This window comes from Phyllobates terribilis, unplaced genomic scaffold (genome assembly GCF_046119375.1).
Source record: "Phyllobates terribilis strain yellow unplaced genomic scaffold, ASM4611937v1 Scaffold_9__5_contigs__length_417890890, whole genome shotgun sequence".
Classification (NCBI taxonomy): Eukaryota; Metazoa; Chordata; class Amphibia; order Anura; family Dendrobatidae; genus Phyllobates; species Phyllobates terribilis.
This window is the reverse complement of record NW_027362769.1, coordinates 117,174,042-117,196,361: the sequence shown is the minus strand read 5'-3', so window position 1 is coordinate 117,196,361 and position 22,320 is coordinate 117,174,042. Positions and strand designations below refer to the sequence as shown.

The 22,320-nt window shown below is 45.0% G+C and overlaps 1 protein-coding gene across 1 annotated transcript in view; it reads right to left on the bottom strand.

Moving 5' to 3' along the window:
• The window catches only part of LRP2 (LDL receptor related protein 2), a 345,085-nt gene extending 323,367 nt beyond the window's left edge, over positions 1-21,718 (bottom strand). The window contains exon 1 of the mRNA XM_073646998.1: positions 21,526-21,718. Coding sequence (XP_073503099.1) covers positions 21,526-21,619 — 94 coding nt within the window. The 5' untranslated portion in view covers positions 21,620-21,718. The remainder of the gene's footprint in view (positions 1-21,525) is intronic.
• Between the last annotated feature and the right edge of the window lie 602 nt (positions 21,719-22,320).

The window sequence follows — 22,320 nt, the reverse complement described above, 5'->3', positions numbered from 1 at the left end:
AGATGTGAACTGCCTCCCGCCATCATAGACACTCCTTTTCATGATGCTCCAGAGGTTCTCAATCGGGTTGAGGTGAGGGGAGCATGGCTGCCACCCCATAAGTTTGTCCCCTTTTATGCCCATAGCAGCCATGCATGAAAATGATCTTTCTGCGGAATGCACGGTTCTTCTTCTTGAACCATGGAAGGAAGTGCTGTTTGAGAAACTCAATATACATTATGGAGTTCATCTTTACCCCTTCAGTGATCCTAAAAGGGCCGACAATCTCTCTCCCCATGATTAAAGCCCAAAAAAATTACTCCACCTCCTCCTTGTTAGCGCCGTAGCCGTGTTTGCATGGGGTGTCCATCAAACAGCGATCCTCCACTCCATCCATCTGGACCATCGAGATCATTTCATGCATGATAATGCCCCGTCTCATGCTGCACATAACACATCTGCATCTCTGGATGCTATGGGCATAAAAGGGGACAAACTTATGATGTGGCAGCCATGCTCCCCTGACCTCAACCCCATTGAGAACCCCTGGAGCATCATCAAAAGGAGTGTCTATGATGGCGGGAGGCAGTTCACATCTAAGTGTGGCACCCCAGGGGTCTGGTTTCCACAGTAATGTAATGTTATGTCTGAGAGCAGGTGGGAGGTCCTTTGGTCAGGGATCCTGTGCATGCCACACCTCCTGCCCAGTCTTGGGAGGGGAAGAACTTCCCCTATATAAACCCGGGGCTGAGGCAGGGTTAGGAGTCAAGGAGAGTAGAGACGAGAAAGAGTCATAGGAAGAAATGTGGCACCCCAGGGGTCTGGTTTTCCACAGTAATGTAATGTTATGTCTGAGAGCAGGTGGGAGGTCCTTTGGTCAGGGATCCTGTGCATGCCACACCTCCTGCCCAGTCTTGGGAGGGGAAGAACTTCCCCTGTATAAACCCTGGGCTGAGGCAGGGGTAGTCAGTCAAGGAGAGTAGAGACAAGAAACAGTCACAGGAAGAAACAGCAGAAGCTCAGTGGGAGCAATACTACTACAAGTCAGGGGCTGGCAGCTGCAGAGCTCGCCCTGACTGAGAAGATTTCTTACCGGACCCGGAGTCCGAGGCTGTGGGGACTAACTCCTACCCAGCAGCAGAATCCGTCAGGCAGGGGATTTCAGGTCCTCTGGCCAAGAAGCCCGAAGACACGGTCACACGCGTGGGACCAGCACCGCCATCGTGGAGCGGAAGCCATTAGAAGGCTCCGAGTCACCGGCCATACGGGTGAGCACCACACGGTACACTCAGGGACGTGGGCTACTTATACCCGCTTCTAGCAAGGTAGCCAGAAGAGTACAGTCAGTTTGGGAGGCCTACAACTCCACCTGGCCAGGGGAGATCCCATCTGCTCAAGGACTGACCAGGCCCCAATCGCTAGCCAGTACTCCGGGAGGGTCTATCATTGTCACCAGTAAAGACCCTGAACTACACAGTACCGTCTCCGAGTGGTTCCTGCTACCCCCATCATCCACATCTGCTGCCCTGAGGCCATACCCCTCCCGTTGGGGGTTATACCATCTACGCTGCACCATCCATCCACCGGCCTCAGCGGACTGTCCTGCGGCGGCAGCTCCATAGCTGCATTCAACGGGTGGCGTAGTCGTACAACATCTACCGCCGATACATCGCCGCTCAGTTTGACTCCCTGGGCACGGACCGGGTCGTCGCCACGAGACTACAACCCTCAAGAGATCCGGCTCCGGGTAAGCTCCCGCGTGCGCAACGCAGCGCGACACAGGCCCAGGGGCGCGTCAACTTTGGCGTAGTCGGCAGGATTTCGTGCCCGCAACCACCGGGTACTGCGTGCCTGAAAAAGAGACTTTTAAAACTTACCATCCGTGAAGTTTTCCCGCCATCGGTGAAGATTCCCGCCATCCGGCGCCATTTTCAGCCTTCTTCCCGCCATCTGTGAAGATTCCCGCCATCCGGCGCCATCTTCAGCCTTCTTCCCGCCATCCGTGGAGTTTTCCCGCCGTTGGACGCCATCTTGAGGACGCCGCGCGGGAAGAAGAGGGGCGTGGACTCCGAAAAGCCCGCGAGAACTGAAGCCCCGCCTCACGTCCGGACGTTGCGTAAGGTCCTGGAAGGAGCCCAGCAGACGCCGACGTCACAGGAGCGCGACGGAAGGTCCTCAACCCTGACGATCCACTGCGGAGCCGCGGCCTACGGAACAGGATCATCGCAAGGTAGGCCACGGTCCACTAGGGGGGAGGAAGATGTCGGATACGGAGGAGAGCTTCACTGCCTCAACCCCCGCCAGCGCTACCGCTGCTGCAGTTATGCCCTTCACCATGCCCTATATCCCGGGAGCAGCTTGGCTACCCCAGTACTCAGGGGAGTCACATACCCTGCATGACTTTAGAGAAAAGCTGGATAGCCTCTTCCAGGTGTACCCCCTCACAGAAGAGCAAAAAGTGAGCATCCTGGTGGCCCAACTAACCGGGGCAGCCAAAAGGGAAGTAAAATCCTGGCCACCTGGGAGGAAGACTGTCGCAGGGATACTAACCCGGCTGAAGGATACCTTTGATACCCGCACCTCAGCCGAGATTAAGCTTAGATTCTACGGGTGCAAGCAGCGAGCGCATGAGAGTATAAGGGACTATGCACTAAACCTACAAGAGGCCCTGAGGGCCATTAAGCAGACCGACCCTGATGGAGTGGGAAACGAGGACAGGCTGTTGACCGAACAATTTATAGAGGGACTATATTGTAATGCCCACCGAACCCAGTTGCGGGCGATGGCCTTACAGGATCCCCATCTGGGCTTTGCACAGTTCAAGGACAGAGCCATCCGGGTGCTCCGAGAACCGGCACCAGGTGGCGTTGTGACCCACAGGCGCCCCACTACCACTTACCACCAGGAGGCGGCGCCCTTGTCGGCAGGGCCTGTGGGAGCTGATGCGCAGGCTTTGGACAATGACCCGGCTCCAGACCTACACCATCAGGTCCAAGAGCTAGCTAAGAGCGTTGCTGCGCTAACCCGAACTGTGCAGTCTTTACAGGTTTCCACTCCAGGGAAGATCCAGCTGGCATCCGGACCGGAGGACATCCCGTGGCGTCGACCAAGGAGGACCCCACCGGCCAGAGGAAGACCCAGTGACCGATACAGCGAGGACGGACGACCCACCTGCCGCCGCTGCAATCAACCCGGACATATGGCAAGGTACTGTTCTTTAAACGGGCACAACCTGGGGTAGAGGGCCAACCCCCAGGAAAAAGATCACCAGGCCCATCGAACTGGCGCGACAGATATGTGGGAGGACGTCCAGTCTTGCCTGTGGTACTGGATGGCATTCCCATGAGTGCCCTACTGGACACCGGGTCACAGGTCACCACCATCCCGTACGTGCTCTTTAAGCAGTACTGGAATGACTCGGATATTACCCGCTACCCTGACGACGACTTGAGTATCATCGCCAGCAATGGCCAGCCCGTGCCACAGATCGGATTTAAAGAGGTGACCATCAAAATCGGTAGAGTCGAACTGGCAGCACAGGGACTGATCATTGTAGATATTGACAAACATGAGAGTCACCCAAAAATAACTCTAGGAACTAATGTAATTGAAAATTGTCTTGCAGAGGTGATTTTCCTTTTACAGCAGGTTGCCAAGAACGCCAGCTCCGGCGAGCAGCGGGTGCTCCAGAAAGAGATCCGGGCACTGATGCGACGGCAACAGGTGGAACTCTCCGGCGGTGAGATTGGTAGCGTAAGAATGTGTGACCCTTTTCCTATTGCCATGCCCCCAAAAAGTGAAATGATGATTTGGTGCCGGGCAGCTATTGGTCTGAGAGGTAGAGATTACCAGGCAATGGTAGAACCAGTTTACTCAGACAGTAGGCCCACCATCTTGACAGCACGGGGGGTGGTTAATGTACGCCATGGGAGGGTGCCCGTTCGCATAATCAATATCGGGAAGAGGGAAGTGTACCTGCCCCGGTATGCCACGCTAGCCAAATTATATACCATTAACCAAAATGCTATACAATCTGTGGAACCCTTGCCTCCATCTCACCCGGAGGAAGGTAACGGCTCTAAGAAAACAAAGGAGGACTGGTGTCAGCAACTACATTTGGGTACTGACTCCACTCCCTCACATCAGAAACAGGGAGTCTATCGGGTGGTTCAAGAGTACGAGAGAGTGTTTAGTAAACACCCGTTAGACTTCGGGCGAGTCAAGGGGGTAGAACACCACATCCCCACGGGAGACCATCCTCCCATAAAAGAGAGGTATCGACCCGTACCCCCTGCACACTACCAACACGCCAAGGGGATGCTTAGAGACATGAAGGAGGCTGGGGTGATCAGGGATAGCTGTAGCCCCTGGGCAGCTCCACTAGTCTTAGTCAGAAAAAAAGATAACACCATGAGGATGTGTGTAGATTACCGGAAAATCAACCGTATCACACACAAGGATGCGTACCCCTTACCAAGGATAGAGGAGTCATTGGCTGCTTTAAGATCTGCTAACTTCTTCTCTACCTTGGATCTCACTAGCGGGTACTGGCAGGTTCCTGTAGCAGAGGCGGACCGGGAGAAGACCGCATTCACCACCCCGATGGGACTTAGCGAGTTCACCTGCATGCCGTTCGGACTCTGCAACGCACCGGGAACCTTCCAACGACTAATGGAGTGTTGTCTGGGCCACAGAAACTTCGAGACGGTCCTGTTGTACCTGGACGATGTCATCGTATATTCCAAGACGTATGAGGACCACCTGAAACACCTGGCAGAAGTGTTCGAAGCTCTGGCAAGTTACGGCCTAAAGGTGAAACCCTCCAAGTGTCACCTCCTGAAACCAAAGGTGCAGTACCTGGGACACGTGGTGAGCGCTGACGGAGTGGCTCCCGACCCTGATAAGATCACCGCAATTAAGGAATGGCCAAGCCCCTCCAGCGTAAAAGAAGTGCGGCAGTTCCTCGGGTTGGTAGGCTACTACCGAAGGTTTATTCCCGGTTTCACCAAAAAGGCAGCACCTATGCAGGACCTCCTGATAGGCCAGTCCCGGAAGGCCAAGAACCAGAAGCCGCCCTTCAAATGGGAGGAGCTGGAAGAAGAGTCCTTCCGCCAGCTGAAGATGGCCCTCACGGGGGACGAAATCCTGGCGTACCCGGATTATAGCCAGCCCTTTATCCTCTACACCGACGCCAGTAACATCGGGCTAGGAGCCGTACTGTCCCAGATCCAGCAGGGGAAGGAACGAGTAATCGCCTACGCCAGCCGAAAACTGCGACCCACCGAAAGGAACCCCGAGAATTACAGCTCATTTAAGCTAGAGTTCCTGGCCGTAGTATGGGCAGTCACCGAGCGCTTTAAGCATTACCTCGCTTCTTCCCGGTTCACCGTGTACACGGATAACAACCCGTTGACACACCTGGACACGGCAAGACTCGGTGCCCTGGAGCAGAGGTGGATGGCCCGTCTGTCCAACTACGAGTTCACAATCAAATACCGGGCAGGACGCTCCAATACCAACGCGGACGCCCTGTCCAGGATGCCCAACCTGCCGGACGGAGGAGAAGATCCGGAGGGACTGGAAGAAGTTGAACTCCCTGCATTCCACCGTCATGGGACTATCCAGTATTCCCACCGGGTAAGGAGTAAGCAGGCTGCTACGTTGAACCCCTTACCCCACTACAACTGGGCGGAAACGCAAGACAGCGACCCTGCCGTCCGACTGGTGAAGGAGATGCTGACTCGGCCGGAGGCTCGCCTTGAACCAGACGCTCCGGAGGAAGCCAAACAACTATGGGCAGAGAAGAGTCGACTGTTCCTTTACAAAGGGAAGTTGTGCCGCAGAATGGTTAACTCCCGGACGCATGAACTAATCTGGCAAGTAGTGGTGCCACGAAGAGACGCAGCCATGGTGATGGAGGCATACCACGACGGAGCTGGACACTTCGGATGGAAGAAGCTGGAGTTCCTGCTGCGCGAGCGGTTCCACTGGGTAGGCATGAGGGGAACCATCGAGAGGTGGTGCAGAGACTGTGGCCCGTGCAACCTAAGAAGGAAGGACCGTGCCAGCCAGAAGACTCCCCTGCAGTCCATCGTCACCCGGCAGCCGTTGGAACTGGTAGCCTTGGATCATGTAAAACTGACCCCAAGCAGAAGTGGCTACGTCTACGCACTAACCATCGTGGATCACTACTCCCGGTTCTTGGTTGTCGTCCCCGTCAAGGACTTAACAGCTCGAACAGCAGCGAGAGCCTTCCAGCAGCATTTCTGCCGTCCACACGGGTACCCGGACCAAGTGTTGACAGACCAGGGACCTGCCTTTGAAGCGGAGGTCTTCCAAGAATTCTGCACTCTGTATGGCTGCCGGAAGATAAGGACGACACCCTATCATCCGCAAACTAATGGACTTTGTGAGAAAATGAACCAGGTGGTAATGGATCTTCTGAAAACGTTGCCCCTGGAAGAACGCAGTCTGTGGCCTGAGAAGCTGCCCGATCTGGTGGACCTATACAACCACATCCCGGTAGGTTCCACCAACTGTACCCCGGCTTACTTAATGAGGGCGAGACCTGGTAAGTTACCTGTTGACCTGGAGATGGGAGTCCTGACACCCGAGGACACTTCACCAGAAGCAGACTGGGACACAGAGAGGCAGCAGCAGTACCGGAGAGTACAGGAGAGCGTGGAGCGAAGTCTCTGTCAGGCTAGGGAAAGACAAGAGAAAACTTACAACCAGTATGCTCCCGCTGTTCCCCTGGTACCCGGAGAGCAGGTCTTGAAGAGGAAGAGACGGCTCCACAAGTTGGACGACCAGTGGGAGAAGGACCCGTACACCGTACTGCCCTCAAGCCACGAGAACCCGAAGGTTTGTACCATCAGTAAAGACGGAGGGGAAACCACAGCCATTGTATCCCGGGACCACCTGAAGAAGTGTCCCGAACAACTGAGGAACCCTGAAGAGGAACAAGAAGACCATCGACCCGTAGAGGAAAGGGAAGATATGGTTAGTACTGTGCTCGGGGACTTCCCTCGGTCTTGGACTCAAGTCAATGGTTCTGTTGTGGTACCCGTACTCACCTTCCTCCAACCAGCATCCCAAGCACCTACGGAGCAACAGGTAGAGCTGGAAGAACAGCCGGTCCAGGAGGCAGAAGACCCCACACCCGCAGACCAGGAGGATCAACCCTCTGCTTGCAGTGAGCCTGCCATATCCCTAGTGAGCCAAAGAGCCGGTAGACAGCTGCCCAGTTTACCCTTGACAGCTCCTACACCCTGTAGTTCAGGGCTAGACAGTCAGCTCCGTAGGTCCACTAGGGCCACTAGAGGCCAGTTACCCGCACGTTGGAGGATTTGAAGTGTATAAATTGTTTTATTTATGTTTACCTGTGTATTGTTGCTTGTGTATAATTTTGTGTTTCTAGTTATTTGTAGGAGTCCTTGGTGGATTTACCGGGAATCCTTTGTACATAGTTGGAGCGTAACCCAGGACGGACTAAAGACTGTTAAGGACTCGGGGCAGGACAAACCCCTACCTGGTTACGTCTCCCTGTTTTGGTGAAATGGACACCTTGCTTTTCTTCAAAGACTACACCCGGTTACGGACATGCCGTGACCACCTTTATGTGTTTCTTCTTATTGTACTATTATTGTTGTTATATCTTGTTATGTTTTTCTAAAATATGTTTAGTCCCGGAGTACTAAATTTCACTAGGGGGGAATGTGGCACCCCAGGGGTCTGGTTTCCACAGTAATGTAATGTTATGTCTGAGAGCAGGTGGGAGGTCCTTTGGTCAGGGATCCTGTGCATGCCACACCTCCTGCCCAGTCTTGGGAGGGGAAGAACTTCCCCTATATAAACCCGGGGCTGAGGCAGGGTTAGGAGTCAAGGAGAGTAGAGACGAGAAAGAGTCATAGGAAGAAACAGCAGAAGCTCAGTGGGAGCAATACTACTACGAGTCAGGGACTGGCAGCTGCAGAGCTCGCCCTGACTGAGAAGCTTTCTTACCGGACCCGGCGTCCGAGGCTGTGGGGACTAACTCTTACCCAGCAGCAGAAGCCGACCGGCAGGGGATTTCAGGTCCTCAGGCCCAGAAACCCGAAGGCCAGGTCACACGCGTGGGACCAGCACCGCCATCGTGGAGCGGAAGTCATTAGAAGGCCCCGAGTCACCGGCCATACGGGTGAGCACCACACGGCACACTCAGGGACGTGGGCTACTTATATCCGCTTCTAGCAAGGTAGCCAGAAGAGTACAGTCAGTTTGGGAGGCCTACAACTCCGCCTGGCCAGGGGAGATCCCATCTGCTCAAGGACTGACCAGGCCCCGTTCGCTAGCAAGTACTCCGGGAGGGTCTATCGTTGTTACCAGTAAAGACCCTGAATTACACCGCACCGTCTCTGAGTGGTTCCTGCTACCCCCATCTTCCACGTCGGCTGCCCTGAGGCCATACCCCTCCCGTTGGGGGTTATACTATCACGCTGCACAATTCTACACCGGCCTCAGCGGTCTGCCCTGCAGCGGCAGCTCCATAGCTGCAAATCAACGGGTGGCGTAGTCGACACTCAAATAACACCTATCAAGACTGCCACACACTGAGTTTGACTCCCTGGGCACGGACCGGGTCCCCGCCACTCGGAGACTACAACCCTCATCTGATCCGGTTCCGGGTAAGCCCCCGTGCGCGAGACGCTGCGCGACATAGCAGGCCCAGGGGCGCGTCATAAGCAACAGCTCTGGGAGGGTATTCTGTCCTCATGCAAAACAATTGAAGCAGAAACCACCCAAAACCTGGATGAGAGAGTTCAGAAGCTCCTTTCGAACAAGGGGTCCTATGTGCAAATGTAACATCACCTAGAATAAAGTTTTGAGTTGAAAACTGTTTGATTTCAGTTTGTAATAACCTGATAATGCTTATAATTTCAAAAATGACAATTTTTTTGTTCTTTATTAAAATGAAAAGGTTGAAAACTCTGCTGTGCATAATAATTTGGAACATGCATTTTGAGTGCAGTTTGAGTTTTTTATTTTTTTAAAAATATACTGTTATCATAGGCAGTTTGTACAAAAACCTTTCAATTGTACTCTAATAGCTATTTGACTGGAAAATTACAATGACTGCAATTCATATAGGTAATTTGGGAAAATCTGAGAAAATATTATTTGCATAATAATTTGGAACACATTGTAAAGGCCCGGGTATTGAGTCATCCCCATCCCCTGGGAGCGTCACACCCCCTGGGAACAGACACCCTAGTATGGGCGTAACTAATAGGCTGTAAGCCGGATACTGTGCGCTACCCTAGTGTGAACAGCACCCTATACAATCCTTTTTTTGTGCAATTTAAATACTAAGCAGTCACCCCCTCCATGAAATGGTAGGCTGTGAGTGATAGTCTCATTAGTATTTTGCACCTGTGTAGCCGCCATCTTTATGTGGGTCTGCTGCATCCTGATAGTGCATTTGGCTTTGAAGATCTGGGCAGGTAAACACTGCTGCCCTCTGTTGCTGTTTTTTCTTGAATTTTTGGGGGAATTTTAATTTTTCTTAGTGTGGCTTTCGTGTAATTAAAAAATCCAGAAGACATTGTAAAAGGATTGACCATGCAGTTTATTCTCAACACCTTTCGAAGTTGGACCAACTTCTTTATCAGTGTGTGTGCAGCGTGTGTGTGTGCAGTGTGTGTGTGTGTGCGTGTGTGTGCAGCACGTGTGTGTGTGTGTTCAGCGTGTGTGTGTGTACAGTGTGAGTGTGCAGCATGTGTATGTGCAGTGTGTGTAGCGTGGTGACTTTAATCGCTCCCTACACTGCCTCAATGACTGTAAGCGAGCGTCTGCAGGAAGGATATAAGATAATTTTCTTCCTTTAGCCGCTATTCCAGAAAGGCAGTCAGGCAGGATTTTAATGCTATTTACCGGCAGATTAAACCTATATATGCGAGTAAATAGTGTTTTGGAAAATTACATAAACCTTAATTTAAAGAAGATTTGTCAATTTCCTTGAAATATCTGTCTTAGTGCAGAAAAGTAATCAAAATTGAGAGTCCTCAGTGGTTGTTTCCTTTTGATAACTGAGATGATGATAACAAATAGCAATCTTTCCAGACTATTCAGGCCTCTTTATCAGGCTATGACTTTTCTTACTGTAGAGATTTGACCTAGCCTTGCAAGCCAATGGAAACATGGCAGAGATTGCAGGGCTTGCACAATCACCACAGCCTCCTCAAACAGCTGAGTAGTAGGAGTGCCAAGAGTCGGACCCCTATCCAGTCTCATATTGTTGCCTATCCTAAGTCTAAGCTATCAATTTTTAATTTTTTTAAAGGCAGGATCACCCCATTAACAGCTGACAGTTTAAAAATACTATATAAACCTTTATCAGGGAATAGAATCCCCCCCAAAAATGAAGAAATCAATAAAAATTAAGAATTAACAATCTTTATTCGATACCATTAAAACAACAAATAAAACAGTAAAAAACAGAGCTGCCTCTAAATGACACTATGGCTTTCAGTATCACATAAATATTCAAGAGTTTTCAAAATGTAAATTGAAACACAACTACTAGTATGCCATTACTTATGCCAAATGGCTATAGTACAGTATTCTATATAAATATAGTGGCATGTTTGCATTGAAAGTGAAGCTATGCCAGAAGAACACAATGTTTATTTTTATTTATTCCTATAATAGATTATATATAATATAGAATGCCCCCTGAAGAAGCGAGGCAAAACGCGCGTCGGGGTGAGAGGGTACTGCGACTAACACTTTGATTGGTTCTGTGTGACACAGTCACAGGTAATACATTTTTTTCTTTTCTTATTTTTCCAGTTATCTGCACATTAGTCCCAATATGCTGTATTCTCTGTCCGTGGAGGATAGATACTCCGCATTACATCTATTGTTTTTATGACTATATACAGTCAGTGGGCAATGTGCAATATGGACATGTGCGATGTGGATATTAGAAATATGGATTGTATTAAGATATAAATATTAATATCATATTTTGTGATTGCTATGCTATTCTTATACTGATTGTGATTTAATATTGGTATAAACAGAAAACCATTAAATTGTCCCTACATTATATTTAATCTATTATTTGAATAAATAAAAAAATATTTTCCTTTTTTCATCATTTGCAGATCAGTCTTTTGATCCCGTGATTTCCATAATTCCACTATTATTTTTTGTGTTGAAATTTGACAAAGGAGGACAATTCATGGACTTAGGGCGCTAAACAGCCCAACGCTGCAGAACAGCTACACGGCTGAAAAAACCATGATGTGTGAACATAGCCGAAGTCTAAAAAAAAGACCCAGCGTGCAGTGTGAAAATTGCAAGGATTCTATTTTCAATTTTTTTATACAGCTATGTAAAAAAATTCCAAAAATGAAAAAAATGCATTTAACACAAAAGCCTTATTTAAGCAATAGGTAATTTTGCAATGATAGTTTCCCTTAAATATAGGGATGTCCTATAAATGATATCAGTATGTTAAATCACTTATGGATGTATACATTTATACAATGCCACCAACTGAAATCTGTTCATTTCCTGCAAAACGCATATGAAAAAGTAAATCTGGATTAAAGGAGGATTTCTTTGCTCAAATTTCCCTTCAGCTCAACACGTGAAAGAAGTCTTAAGGCCGTCTTGTTGAGAGAGTGCAGTTTTTTTTCATCAGTTGTACATCAATCTTACTTTACTTTGCCACTGATACTTTCTTTAATTTGGACTTTGCCTCTTGGTTTTTAGTGACTCCAGCAGTAAGTAATCTGACCTGCCATCCTCATTTACTACTTTCAAATTTTAACTCAAGTTTTCTAAAGGTTTTGTCTTTTTTGTAACATTAGGTGATGAACTTGCAAATTCCTTATGTGGTTCACTACCCCACAAGAGTAAATTATTACAGGCAACCGGGAAAGGCATTGGGAAATGAAAAATATATCCAGTTTATATGCAGTTATTTTCTTTACCTTCTGTAGAAAAGGATATTAAGTGAATAAATTCAGATACTGGGACTGCAAGCAACTTAAAGAGTAATATCATCCTAAATATATTTATTTAATGGGGGTGTAACAAGTATATGTTATCCTCTATCAACAGAATAGGGGACAACTTATTGATCTTCGGGGGTCCAAACATTATGTTTCCAGCAATCTCGAGAATGGGGCTCTACTGAGCCTCGTCTGAATGGGGCTGAGGTCGAGCAAGCACATCTCCGCTCCATTCATTCTATATGGAACTGCCAGAGATTGCCAAATACCGCTCACCGCTTTTCCCAGCAGTCCCATAGAGAATGAATGGAGCGGTCATCGCTCTATTCATATGTGGCTCTGCAGAGCTCCGTTCTCTACACCGTTGGGGGTCCCAACAATAAAGCAAATAACCCTTTAAGAGGTTAATAATACCGACTAAAGAAAATAGTCCACTAAAGTCTCATAAAACTATATCTTTTATTAAAGTGAACACAATATATAAATAACAACCAATAATTAAAAGGCCAGAGTAACCCAATGGAAGACCACAAAAGCAAGGTGAAATAAAAGTTATGAAAATATATAGTATATATCCCAGTGCCTATCGACAATGCAAAAACAACGTGCGATTTATACAAGGAAACACTCTGGCGCTCCAATGCGAGTTTCACCCTAGCTTCATCAGGGGGCGTGTTAGAAACAAGGGTCTGCTTTCTTTTCAGAAAGGACCTATGAACCTGAGAAATGTGCAGACCCTGCACCGAATCGTGTTGTTTTTATTCTATGTTGTTAAAAGCTTTTATTCCTTAAGACAATATCACGTCAGTTTCCCTTAACAGCACTGATCTTTGGCTTATCACTTTCGACTTCCATTATTTCTAGAAATAGTGCCACTCTTGTCAAAAAGCTATGTCTGGTATTACGAAATTAACTGCAAAAACAGCTACAGCCCATGGATAAGAGTGGACCATTTCTGGACGAGCGCAGACATTTTTCCTAATCACGGACCTATAACAGTTGATACACACAATTGAGAATATTAGATTTTTTAAACTGGCTAAAAGAATAACTGTCTTTGTTGCCCATAGCAACCAAACATAGTGGAGATTTCATTTGAAAAATCAGAGCTGTAATTGGTTGCTATGGGCAACAAAGACAGTTATTCTTTTAGCCAGTTTTCATAAATGATAAAGGAACGGGTGACTTTCCACCTACAAAGAGTCCATTGGAAGCAACTATGAGCCATGGGGCATTCTAAATATGAACAGTAATGACATAGGTACAAGATAAAGGAATTTTTGGTTTTGTTTTAGCCATTGATGTTTAAACATTGGGAGGTCTGACCTCTTATACAGCAAAAAAAAAGTCAGTGGAAAGTGTCATGGTGCTCAAGTGAGTGATGTGTCAGCTTCAGTGCTGCCAGATGTTAAAGGGGTTGTCTATTACCTAGATGATTCCTTTATAAATGAACTAATCCTCCTTGTAAAATAAAAACAACTGATACTTAGAGCACCAGTGCCATTCAGCAATGTTGGCACTGAGTCTCATGAAACATTATTATGCCATGTGAGCCTGCAGCCAATCAGCGGCCATTATTTGGCTTCTTCACTCTCACTTCCTTTAGAGGAACCTCAGACAAGCGGAAGAAGTGAGAGTGCAGCAGCCCAAGAGCAGCCGCTGATTGGCTGCAGGCTCAAGTGACATAATAATGTCACATGAGCCCTGGGAGACCTGGCATTGACAACACTGGAATGGCATCAGTGTAGGAAGTGAATACAAGTTATTTTTATTTTACAAGGGGGACTACTTAACTTAAAAAGTGTTGTTTGGGTAGGGGACAACCCCGTTTTTAAAATACATCACACATAAAGAGAGAAAAATATAAAGCACTAAACTATACTATATAAAAATACCCTAAGGCTATGTTCACATTGCGTTTTTTTAAAGCAGATCCCTTCCAAAAGCCACATTAAGAAATACTCAAAAGCGAAGCAAAACTGCTTCAAAATTCACATCAAAAGACATTGTGTGAATATCTTCTTGACTCAAATCCACATGAAAAAAACACTACAAACTGTTTTAATTTGATTGCTATTCAAGGTTTAAAAGTCTCATCATCATTGGCATGCCATGCTTGGCATGTCACTCTCCATAAGGAGAAACGTTACCCCTTGGATCCTGGTCAGACGCCTCTTACCTAGCCAAACCAGATATCACACTTTGCACTGATGAGGGGCAGCACCCTGAAACACCGTGTCTACAAATTGAGATTCTAGTTTGGCTTTTATCCTAAGTCACGTGCCAAGGCTCGTTAAAGGGTCGATGTTGACTTTTAGGATTGCTACTTCCAATAGTCCTCTTCCTCTCTGAAAAGGTAATTTGCATATTTCAATGGGAAAACACACCTACAGTACACATGGTGCTGATTTCTCAATGTGTTTTTCCATGGGGAAAAAGAAGCTCATGCCAATGCTTCTTCCTTAAAAATTTCTCCAAATTTAACTTCTGAACCAATTCATAGAGAAAAAGAATGCTTCATACACAAAAACGGCATTCAAAAAAAATTCTAAAAAGCAAACCAAAAAATGCAACTTTTGACGTATTTTTTTATATTTGGCTTTTTAGCCAGAAAAAATCCACGTGACCATATCCTAACGATATGTTAACACTGCATATTCTGCTGCAAAATTAACATCAAAGAGGTTCAAATACGCCTTGAATAAATTTCTATGATTTTAATAGGAAAACACTCCTATAGTGTGCATGGTGATGTTTTTTTCAGCATGGAAAAAAACTACATGTTAATTTTTGAGGCATTTCTGCTTGAAAAAAGGCTACTAAATCAATAGAAGTAGAAAAAGTTAAAAAAAAAAATTACCCCCCAACATTTTCTTTAAACCTACTTTCTATAATTTTTTTCAGCCAGAAGTAACCAGGTCAAAAAACACTATGTGAAAATACCCTAAGGGCTTACGTCCAAACCCCCTGTAAAACAGGATTCGGGGGACTGCGCCAATGAGTCCATTGATTATAATGGTACAAACGGAGCTACTGTGTCCTCTGCTGTGCATAATTTTTGGCTGTTTACGCCTATTGGAGGCTGACAACTTGATGTAGTAGACCATGGAGAAATCCATAGAGAAATGTTATGCTAATGAGCTGCAAGTATAGTGGGGCGGTACAGTGAGAAAGCTCTCCTGTCTTTCTGCCTATTCCCCGCTTGCTGTCTGTCTCCTGTCTCTCACTGATAGTTCACTGAAGCAGGAGTGACTTGTCAATCAGAGACAGGAGGCAGGCCTCAGGCCGGGAATAGGCAGAGAGGCAGCAGAGCTGCAAGTGCAGTGCCCACTTCAATATACTTGCAGCTCATTAGCATACAGTTTCAACTATGGATTTCTCTATAATAACAAAACGGATTTCAACAAGAAAGGTAAGTATGTAATCAGCATGAAAGCACCTTTATATACATGCCATTAGTTTGGGGTCTAAAATCCTGATGACAAGTTCTCTTTAAATAGGAGGATCATCCAGTGTAGAGGTTTATCACTTTTGATTACATGACCTATAATAAGAAAGGATTCTCCAGACTTGCTATATCATAGGGAATCCATTTACTAAGACAGTAATATCAGGAATGGAGAAGGTGCTGCATTAATACTCAGCACTTAGATAAGTGTTATCACACCAAAAGCAATAATAGTTTTTTTGTCTATAATATGATGAGACCTGGCAGTCGTGTTTATTCCATAGACGGGCTATGAACATATGTCTTCCTCTTCACCCTTGTGCTGCCAGGAACAGGATGCTCCTGCCAGGTCACAGACACTGCTAATACTCAATTAGTCTGATTATCTAGTGCTGTGACTACCGCATCCAAGAACTTTAAATCATCTTAAGACGGATAAAAGACAGAAAACATGTCTGTGTGAGGCTGTGCAATGGAAAAATTGTGCATTATGTGAGAAGTAGGAAGTCATTAACTGCATAGAGCACAAAGAACAATGGGGATCCCAAACATTCCCTAAAATATATTGCAATAAGAATGTTTATTTTAATTATGGACTAAAATAATAGTTACACTGGTATATTCAGTCACCTCCATGAAAGCACTGTCTATACCTGAGAATGGAAACTATATAGCAGTGAAGGCGGGGATACGCGGCATCTTTGGCAGCGTGATGATCACTTTATGCCGCTGCTACATCTTAGCATTGTGCAATGAATGGGATAGGTATCATGATCGCAACAAATAAGACTGGTTATAACATATGTGCGACTTGCTTGTCTCGGTACCTTTAAAATTGCAAAGTGACCCCATTCACCGGCATTATTGTGTAATATAGCAGCAGATTTCAGCAATCATTGGCCGTGTGTCCTGTATTGCAGTCAAAGATGCCATGCAGCCCCTGCCTTGCAGTAGGTACATACAACCATATTTTTGGTCCATGTGCTGTCATTAAAAAACTAAGACAGCATTAGGTCCAATGTTATTTTATATGTTTTTCACGTGTGGAATAAAAAAAAAAAATCGCAGCTTGCACTAGTTGTGTCGGGTGAGGCTTGCCCATTCAAGTCTATGGATGCGCAAAATAAAAATTGGATACAACACGAAGCCACCGTACAGCATACTATTTTTACGGATACATTGCAATTCTTTAATATAGAAAAATTCTATATGATCATGGTCATCACATTATCAAAACCAGCACCAGGATCCCTTCATATTCCTATTTTACATCAATTGTGTCCACCCCCCCCCCCAACAAAAACCTCAACTTTGTTGAAATGAAACGTCATAAAAGTCAAATATTATACAGCCTAATAAAGGGAACCATGGCTTTAAATAGACCGTGCTTGAGCAGCCTCTATAGTTATGCAGGATAGTAATAGCTTTCTAAAGACGTCCTTCATTTAAATGGACCTTAAAGACTATAACGGGAAAAATATTAGAAAGTAGAGCACAGAATCCTGTGAAGAGCCAAGCGGTCAGTCCTGGTCTCTTCTGAATTCATGCAGTCCTGGCCAGGGGTGGACATATCATTGGTGCAACCTGTGTGGCCGCACACGGGCCCAAGAGGTAAGGGGACCCATTTCTACCTCAAAAGCAGGTGCAATTTTACATTTGGGCTACAAAGGGCCCATATATTGTTCTTGTACATAGGCCATTTTCTGTCTGTGTCCTCCAGGTGTCCTGGCGTTACAAGCACAATCCAGCAGTATCTGGGGCACGCTCCTTGCGCAGAAGATGTTGAAGCCAATACACCAGAAGCAGCTCGAGCTGACTTGTAATGCCAGATCCCTAAGACTGAAAGACTATTTTTTTTTTATGCTTCAAGGCACATTAAAAATATTATCAATCTAGGTTACTTTTCTAACACCTACTACAAGACATTTTGGGATTCATTGGTTTCTCTTCCAAAAGATCTTAGTCCTTGTTGAAGCACTGGGACCATATCAGCAGTGTTTGGGAATTTAACCTAGCCTTTTACATAGGGTTATCAGGTAGCAAGACCCAGAAAAATGTCTGCCTCAGATTACATGGGTCTTCAGCTAAATGACGAATTGAGAATGTGCTGAGAAGTACCATGAAAAATATTGCAGCCGCTGTAAACACTTTCCATGGTTTCCATCCTTAAAAGTTTTATCAATTCCAGGCTGGGGTTTTTAGGCGTACCAAGAGAAATAATTCAGAGGTTCTAGCCTCCATCTTTACATGTTCATGTCCAAATGTCATAACCTTTGATGTTATCATGGTTTGCACAGGATTTATCAACAATACGGTCAAAAAAACAATGCTAGTGGCAAGTAATTGGCACCAAAGTCAACTTCAAGTAGGGTTGTCTTCTGCTAAATCTTCGGGGCCATACTGTTGCAGAGCCTTGGCCCATCCTCTAATACTAGTGGACCATGCTGGCCATAAGTGTAATCACATTCATCTTCATCAGCACATTCATCATTACTCTGCAGTTACAATGTATCACATTACTATTTAGGGAATTTCCTGATGTCAATAGTTTCAGAGTTGTCTCTTTGATCTACAAACTTTAGTAAAGTACCTGTCTTTATGGCATAAATCTGTTGCCTCCTGTGCCAGTCTACAATAATGTCAATTATGGTTCTAATTTATGAGGCTCACTGAACGGTAGTATTAATATTTATCTTGGCCTGACATTTGTTTCCTTGGTGTCTGGCCATTGTTTCCAAGAAGGACAAAGAAGACACACTTTGCAGATTTTATATAATGTGATAAAATTTGGAACTTCCAATAAACAGTACAATCAACAATGTGTCGCCATTGTATAATTGTATTTTGTGTCTTAATAGCCACTATACCGAGAAAGAACAGAACATAAAAGAGCATCTGTTTCAAAAAGTAAATAAAACTAATCCTGAAGATAATTTCTCCTGGTTAGTACATCCTGTATCCTTACATAACTAGGAATACGTGCACCTGAATTACAAAGTTTACGTTGTTGTTTTCATGACATCGCTAACATTGTGGCTTTTTGCTGCACAGCTACCTTTCTGTTTGATACCCTTATTTGGGATACGTGCAAAGGGCTGCGACAGACCACTCAAGGTGCCCATGTTGATCCCTTATCCATCATCAAAAGGGCTTACAATTTACATGCAAGCATCAGAACCGGATGTTGGGGCAATGGGAGAAGGTCACTGACTCCAATGAATCATGTCTGGGCGCGTGTGCGCTACTTACCTGAGGAAGAGATGGCGCCATAATGTATGATGGATGTAGTTCTGTGTGCAATGTTTTGCTGACAAACCTCAGATCCTGTCAATCATGTGGATTTGCCAACTACCTAAGCATTGTACAAAACAAGTGCCCACCTTCATGGCAGTGGTATTCCCTAATAGCAGTGGCCTCTTTCTGCAGAATAATGCCCCGGCCACACTGCAAAAAGTGTTCAGAAATGGTTGGAGGAACCTGACAATTATTTGAAGGTCTTGAGTTGGCCTCCAAATTCCCCGCATCTCATTTCGATTTAGCATTCGTGGGATGTGTATGAAGGGGTCCTCCACAATATTAGGCAGGCACTTTTAATGTTATGGCTTTTCAATGTATATAGGAGTATACCTCCGATATGTACGTCTGACACAATGTTAAGAACATGTATATTTGACGGCATCTGGGGTTTTTTTTGTGGTGGCAAAACGTATAGAAATGCATCTGGAACATTTTTCTACTGAAGTATACCCCCCTAACGTAAGCCAAAAAGTACTCTATTGGCCTACGTTGAGTCAATGGCTCCTATTTCTATGTTTTTTCTACAAAGTATAACTCTTTAACGGAGGCCAAAAATCACTCTATTGGTCTCTTATGGAGCCAATGGCACCTGTTTCTATGTTTTACATATGCCTCGTTGGCTTTTCTAGCTCATATGACAAAACATTATTTGAACACAGACAATTCAGACGGGTTTGACCGACAGTGTAATATGTATGGGGGTCCAGGACAACTGATCGTCGGGGGAGATATAGATTGTACATTTCCGATTTCAGACTGCTGATCTCCTTTTTCTATCAGAGATAAACCAACGCCAAATATGTCTGACGACGGCTTTTTCATAAAAAACACAGGAGCGGTCTACAGAACGAGTGGTCCTGTGTATGAGAGAGCCAGCTGAGATAGCCATCAACTGGACAATCGGCTAAAGCTCCGTATGGCCGATGACTAGGGATGAGCAGACCAGTAGAAGTTCGGGCTCTGGTATCTGATCTAAACTTTACTTCAAAGTTCAGTTTGGGTAGCAGAACTGTACCCGAACTTGAACCAGGACCCAAAGCCCATTGAAAATAATTGGGGACCCGCTCTCTGCAATGGACTTCCCCCGGAACTCCAAACATTGCAACGGATTTCATCTTCGTTGTTTAGCACCAGACACTAACTGTCCGGTACGAACCCTGAACTTTTAAGTTCAGGTTCGCTCATCTCTACCGATGACCATATAATGTATATGTCCTGCTTTAGAGTAGTATATTAGCTTCGTTTTGAAGGAATAGACACAGATTCTATCTAAAAAGGGGGCTACATTGATTGTTCAAACTCTTTCTATAAGATTTCTATCATTGGAAATCACAAGTGCAACATTATAAAAAAACAAAAAAGCAACGTGAGCAGATGAATTCTAGCAGATGACTTATTCAGCTCTGCTACATCCGTACCAGCTCGTGCATTAAAGTTGTGCGTGTGCGTTGCGTATTCTGGATAAGATGACGCATTCACCTGTTTAACATCAAAGAAGGGAAATCTCCTTCACATATTGTCAGGCATAATGCATGCAAGCAGAATTTACTACAGCAAGGGTCCGTGACTGGCTCCTTCCACCAGCACTTGATGTATAATTACTTACTTGATTCTCCATAAGGAGCTTATGCAAAGAGTTGAGAAAAGAAAGCTGATTACAATGTGAATATGTCTATGCAACCAAGTAAATCAATTTCTACATCAGAGCTAAGCAGCGGCCACAATAAGCCTTCATTTTCATTGTATGGCAATTAAGTTGTTTCCAAGACAAGAGCCACTGGTCGAAAAGATTTTACAGGAAGACTCCGGTACAGATAGATTAGGGGCACCGGACTACACTCCTTAGATTCTCTCCTGGTCACATGCTAGTGCTGATTGCTAAGCAACCACAAAGCCCAGGGAAAAAAGTTCTTTTCTAAACTTGCAATCTGTGGCTAAGAGAAGCTTTGTGCTTCAATCGCTCCTAACATCTGTTCAGGGCTAGACTGGCAGCATTCTGACCGGGGGGCAAATCAGTCTCCCTGGTCCAAACATCAGACCCCAGACAAAATATTCTGCAGCATCCGCAAGTGCATGTAACTCACAAGAGCGACTGTAAAATGCATGCGACAAACAGTAATAATATCAACGTTTATCTGATTCTATAGCGTCAATATATTCTGCAGCAACATGTATGGACCAAAATATTCACTAGTGCAAAAGTATAAATATATCACCCTGCTAAGTCTATTACTATGAGCAAAGAGAATAAGAAAAAAAAAACTTCTTCCAATGCCAGAAACAAAATGTATACAAACGTAGCAATGCTGAGATGGTTTCATTTTTGTTGTTGTTGTTTATATAAATGCAAGTAACAGCTACAAAATCAATATAGTTCAATGACTAATTCAGCATTTCCCACCTCTGAACGATTAGTAATAAATAAAGATACATTGGATATTTAACATTTAAAAAGTAAAAGTATGACCATATATACAACCAAAATATTATACTATATAATATTGGCATATATTCTAGAATTGTAACTGAAAAACTATAACTCAACTTTTGATGAATAGCAATAAATGATGCTAACTTCTGCAGCAATATAGTGGACCGTAGCAGTTTATTACAAGAAAATATATACATATATAAATATATAAATGTATACAAGAAAATGAAAAATAATTAAAAAATACAATAATATTGTTTAACAAATATGGTAACATTGTATCCCAACAAATTCTATAATAGACGAGGGTATTACATCCAGGCTACAAGTGTCCTAACTACAGCGTCATAAATAGTCTATAGTCTTACCCTGGGAATTTGTGGTTTCTATGCAGAAGGTGAAGAGGAGACCCATAAGGAGACGAGAAGAAGCTGGTCTTTGCATTGTGTTGAAAACCCCCATCGCTGTTTCATGGAGAGAATGGACCAGCCTGCAAGCAGCGAGCTGGCCCAAGTGACACCAATGTGAATTTCTCCTTAAGTAGCCAAGTGGATGTCTTTTTTTTTTTTTCCTTATCCAGCTAGTTGTGGAAGAAAGGCGTGTTCTTCAGCTGAGGCAATAAACTCCCACCCTCCACACATCACATAAGCTCTTTAGAACTTGTAGCCAGGGAACCAGCATGGCTGGATAACCATTACAATCCACTAGTCTGTCACAGTGATGGGTTATAAAGAAGGGGGAAGGGAGAAGACACAAAAAAAGTAGAATCTGTGCTAGTTCTATATACAGAAAAAAAGTTTTAGTATTTTACTTGTTTGCATAAATTCATACATATACAGTGTGTAAAACTGCTAATAAGTGAGTTGGTGTATCACAAGATGATGTGCCAAATTATAATCTCAGCTACATCCGTATGAATGTTTAGCATTTTTTTAATATCTCTTACAGTCTTTACTATGCCCAACTGCTTCTTCATTCTTTCCTTACTGGGCTGTACTCGACTTTTTCCGGCAGCCCCATAGAGAATGAATACATCCGAGATAGGACATGTGCACTGCCACTCCAATCTAAGTGATCCGTTCTGCCAATCGGTGCAGGGCACAATGGTCGGAACACCACCGATCTATGACTTATCACCTATCCTGTGGAAAGACAATAACTTA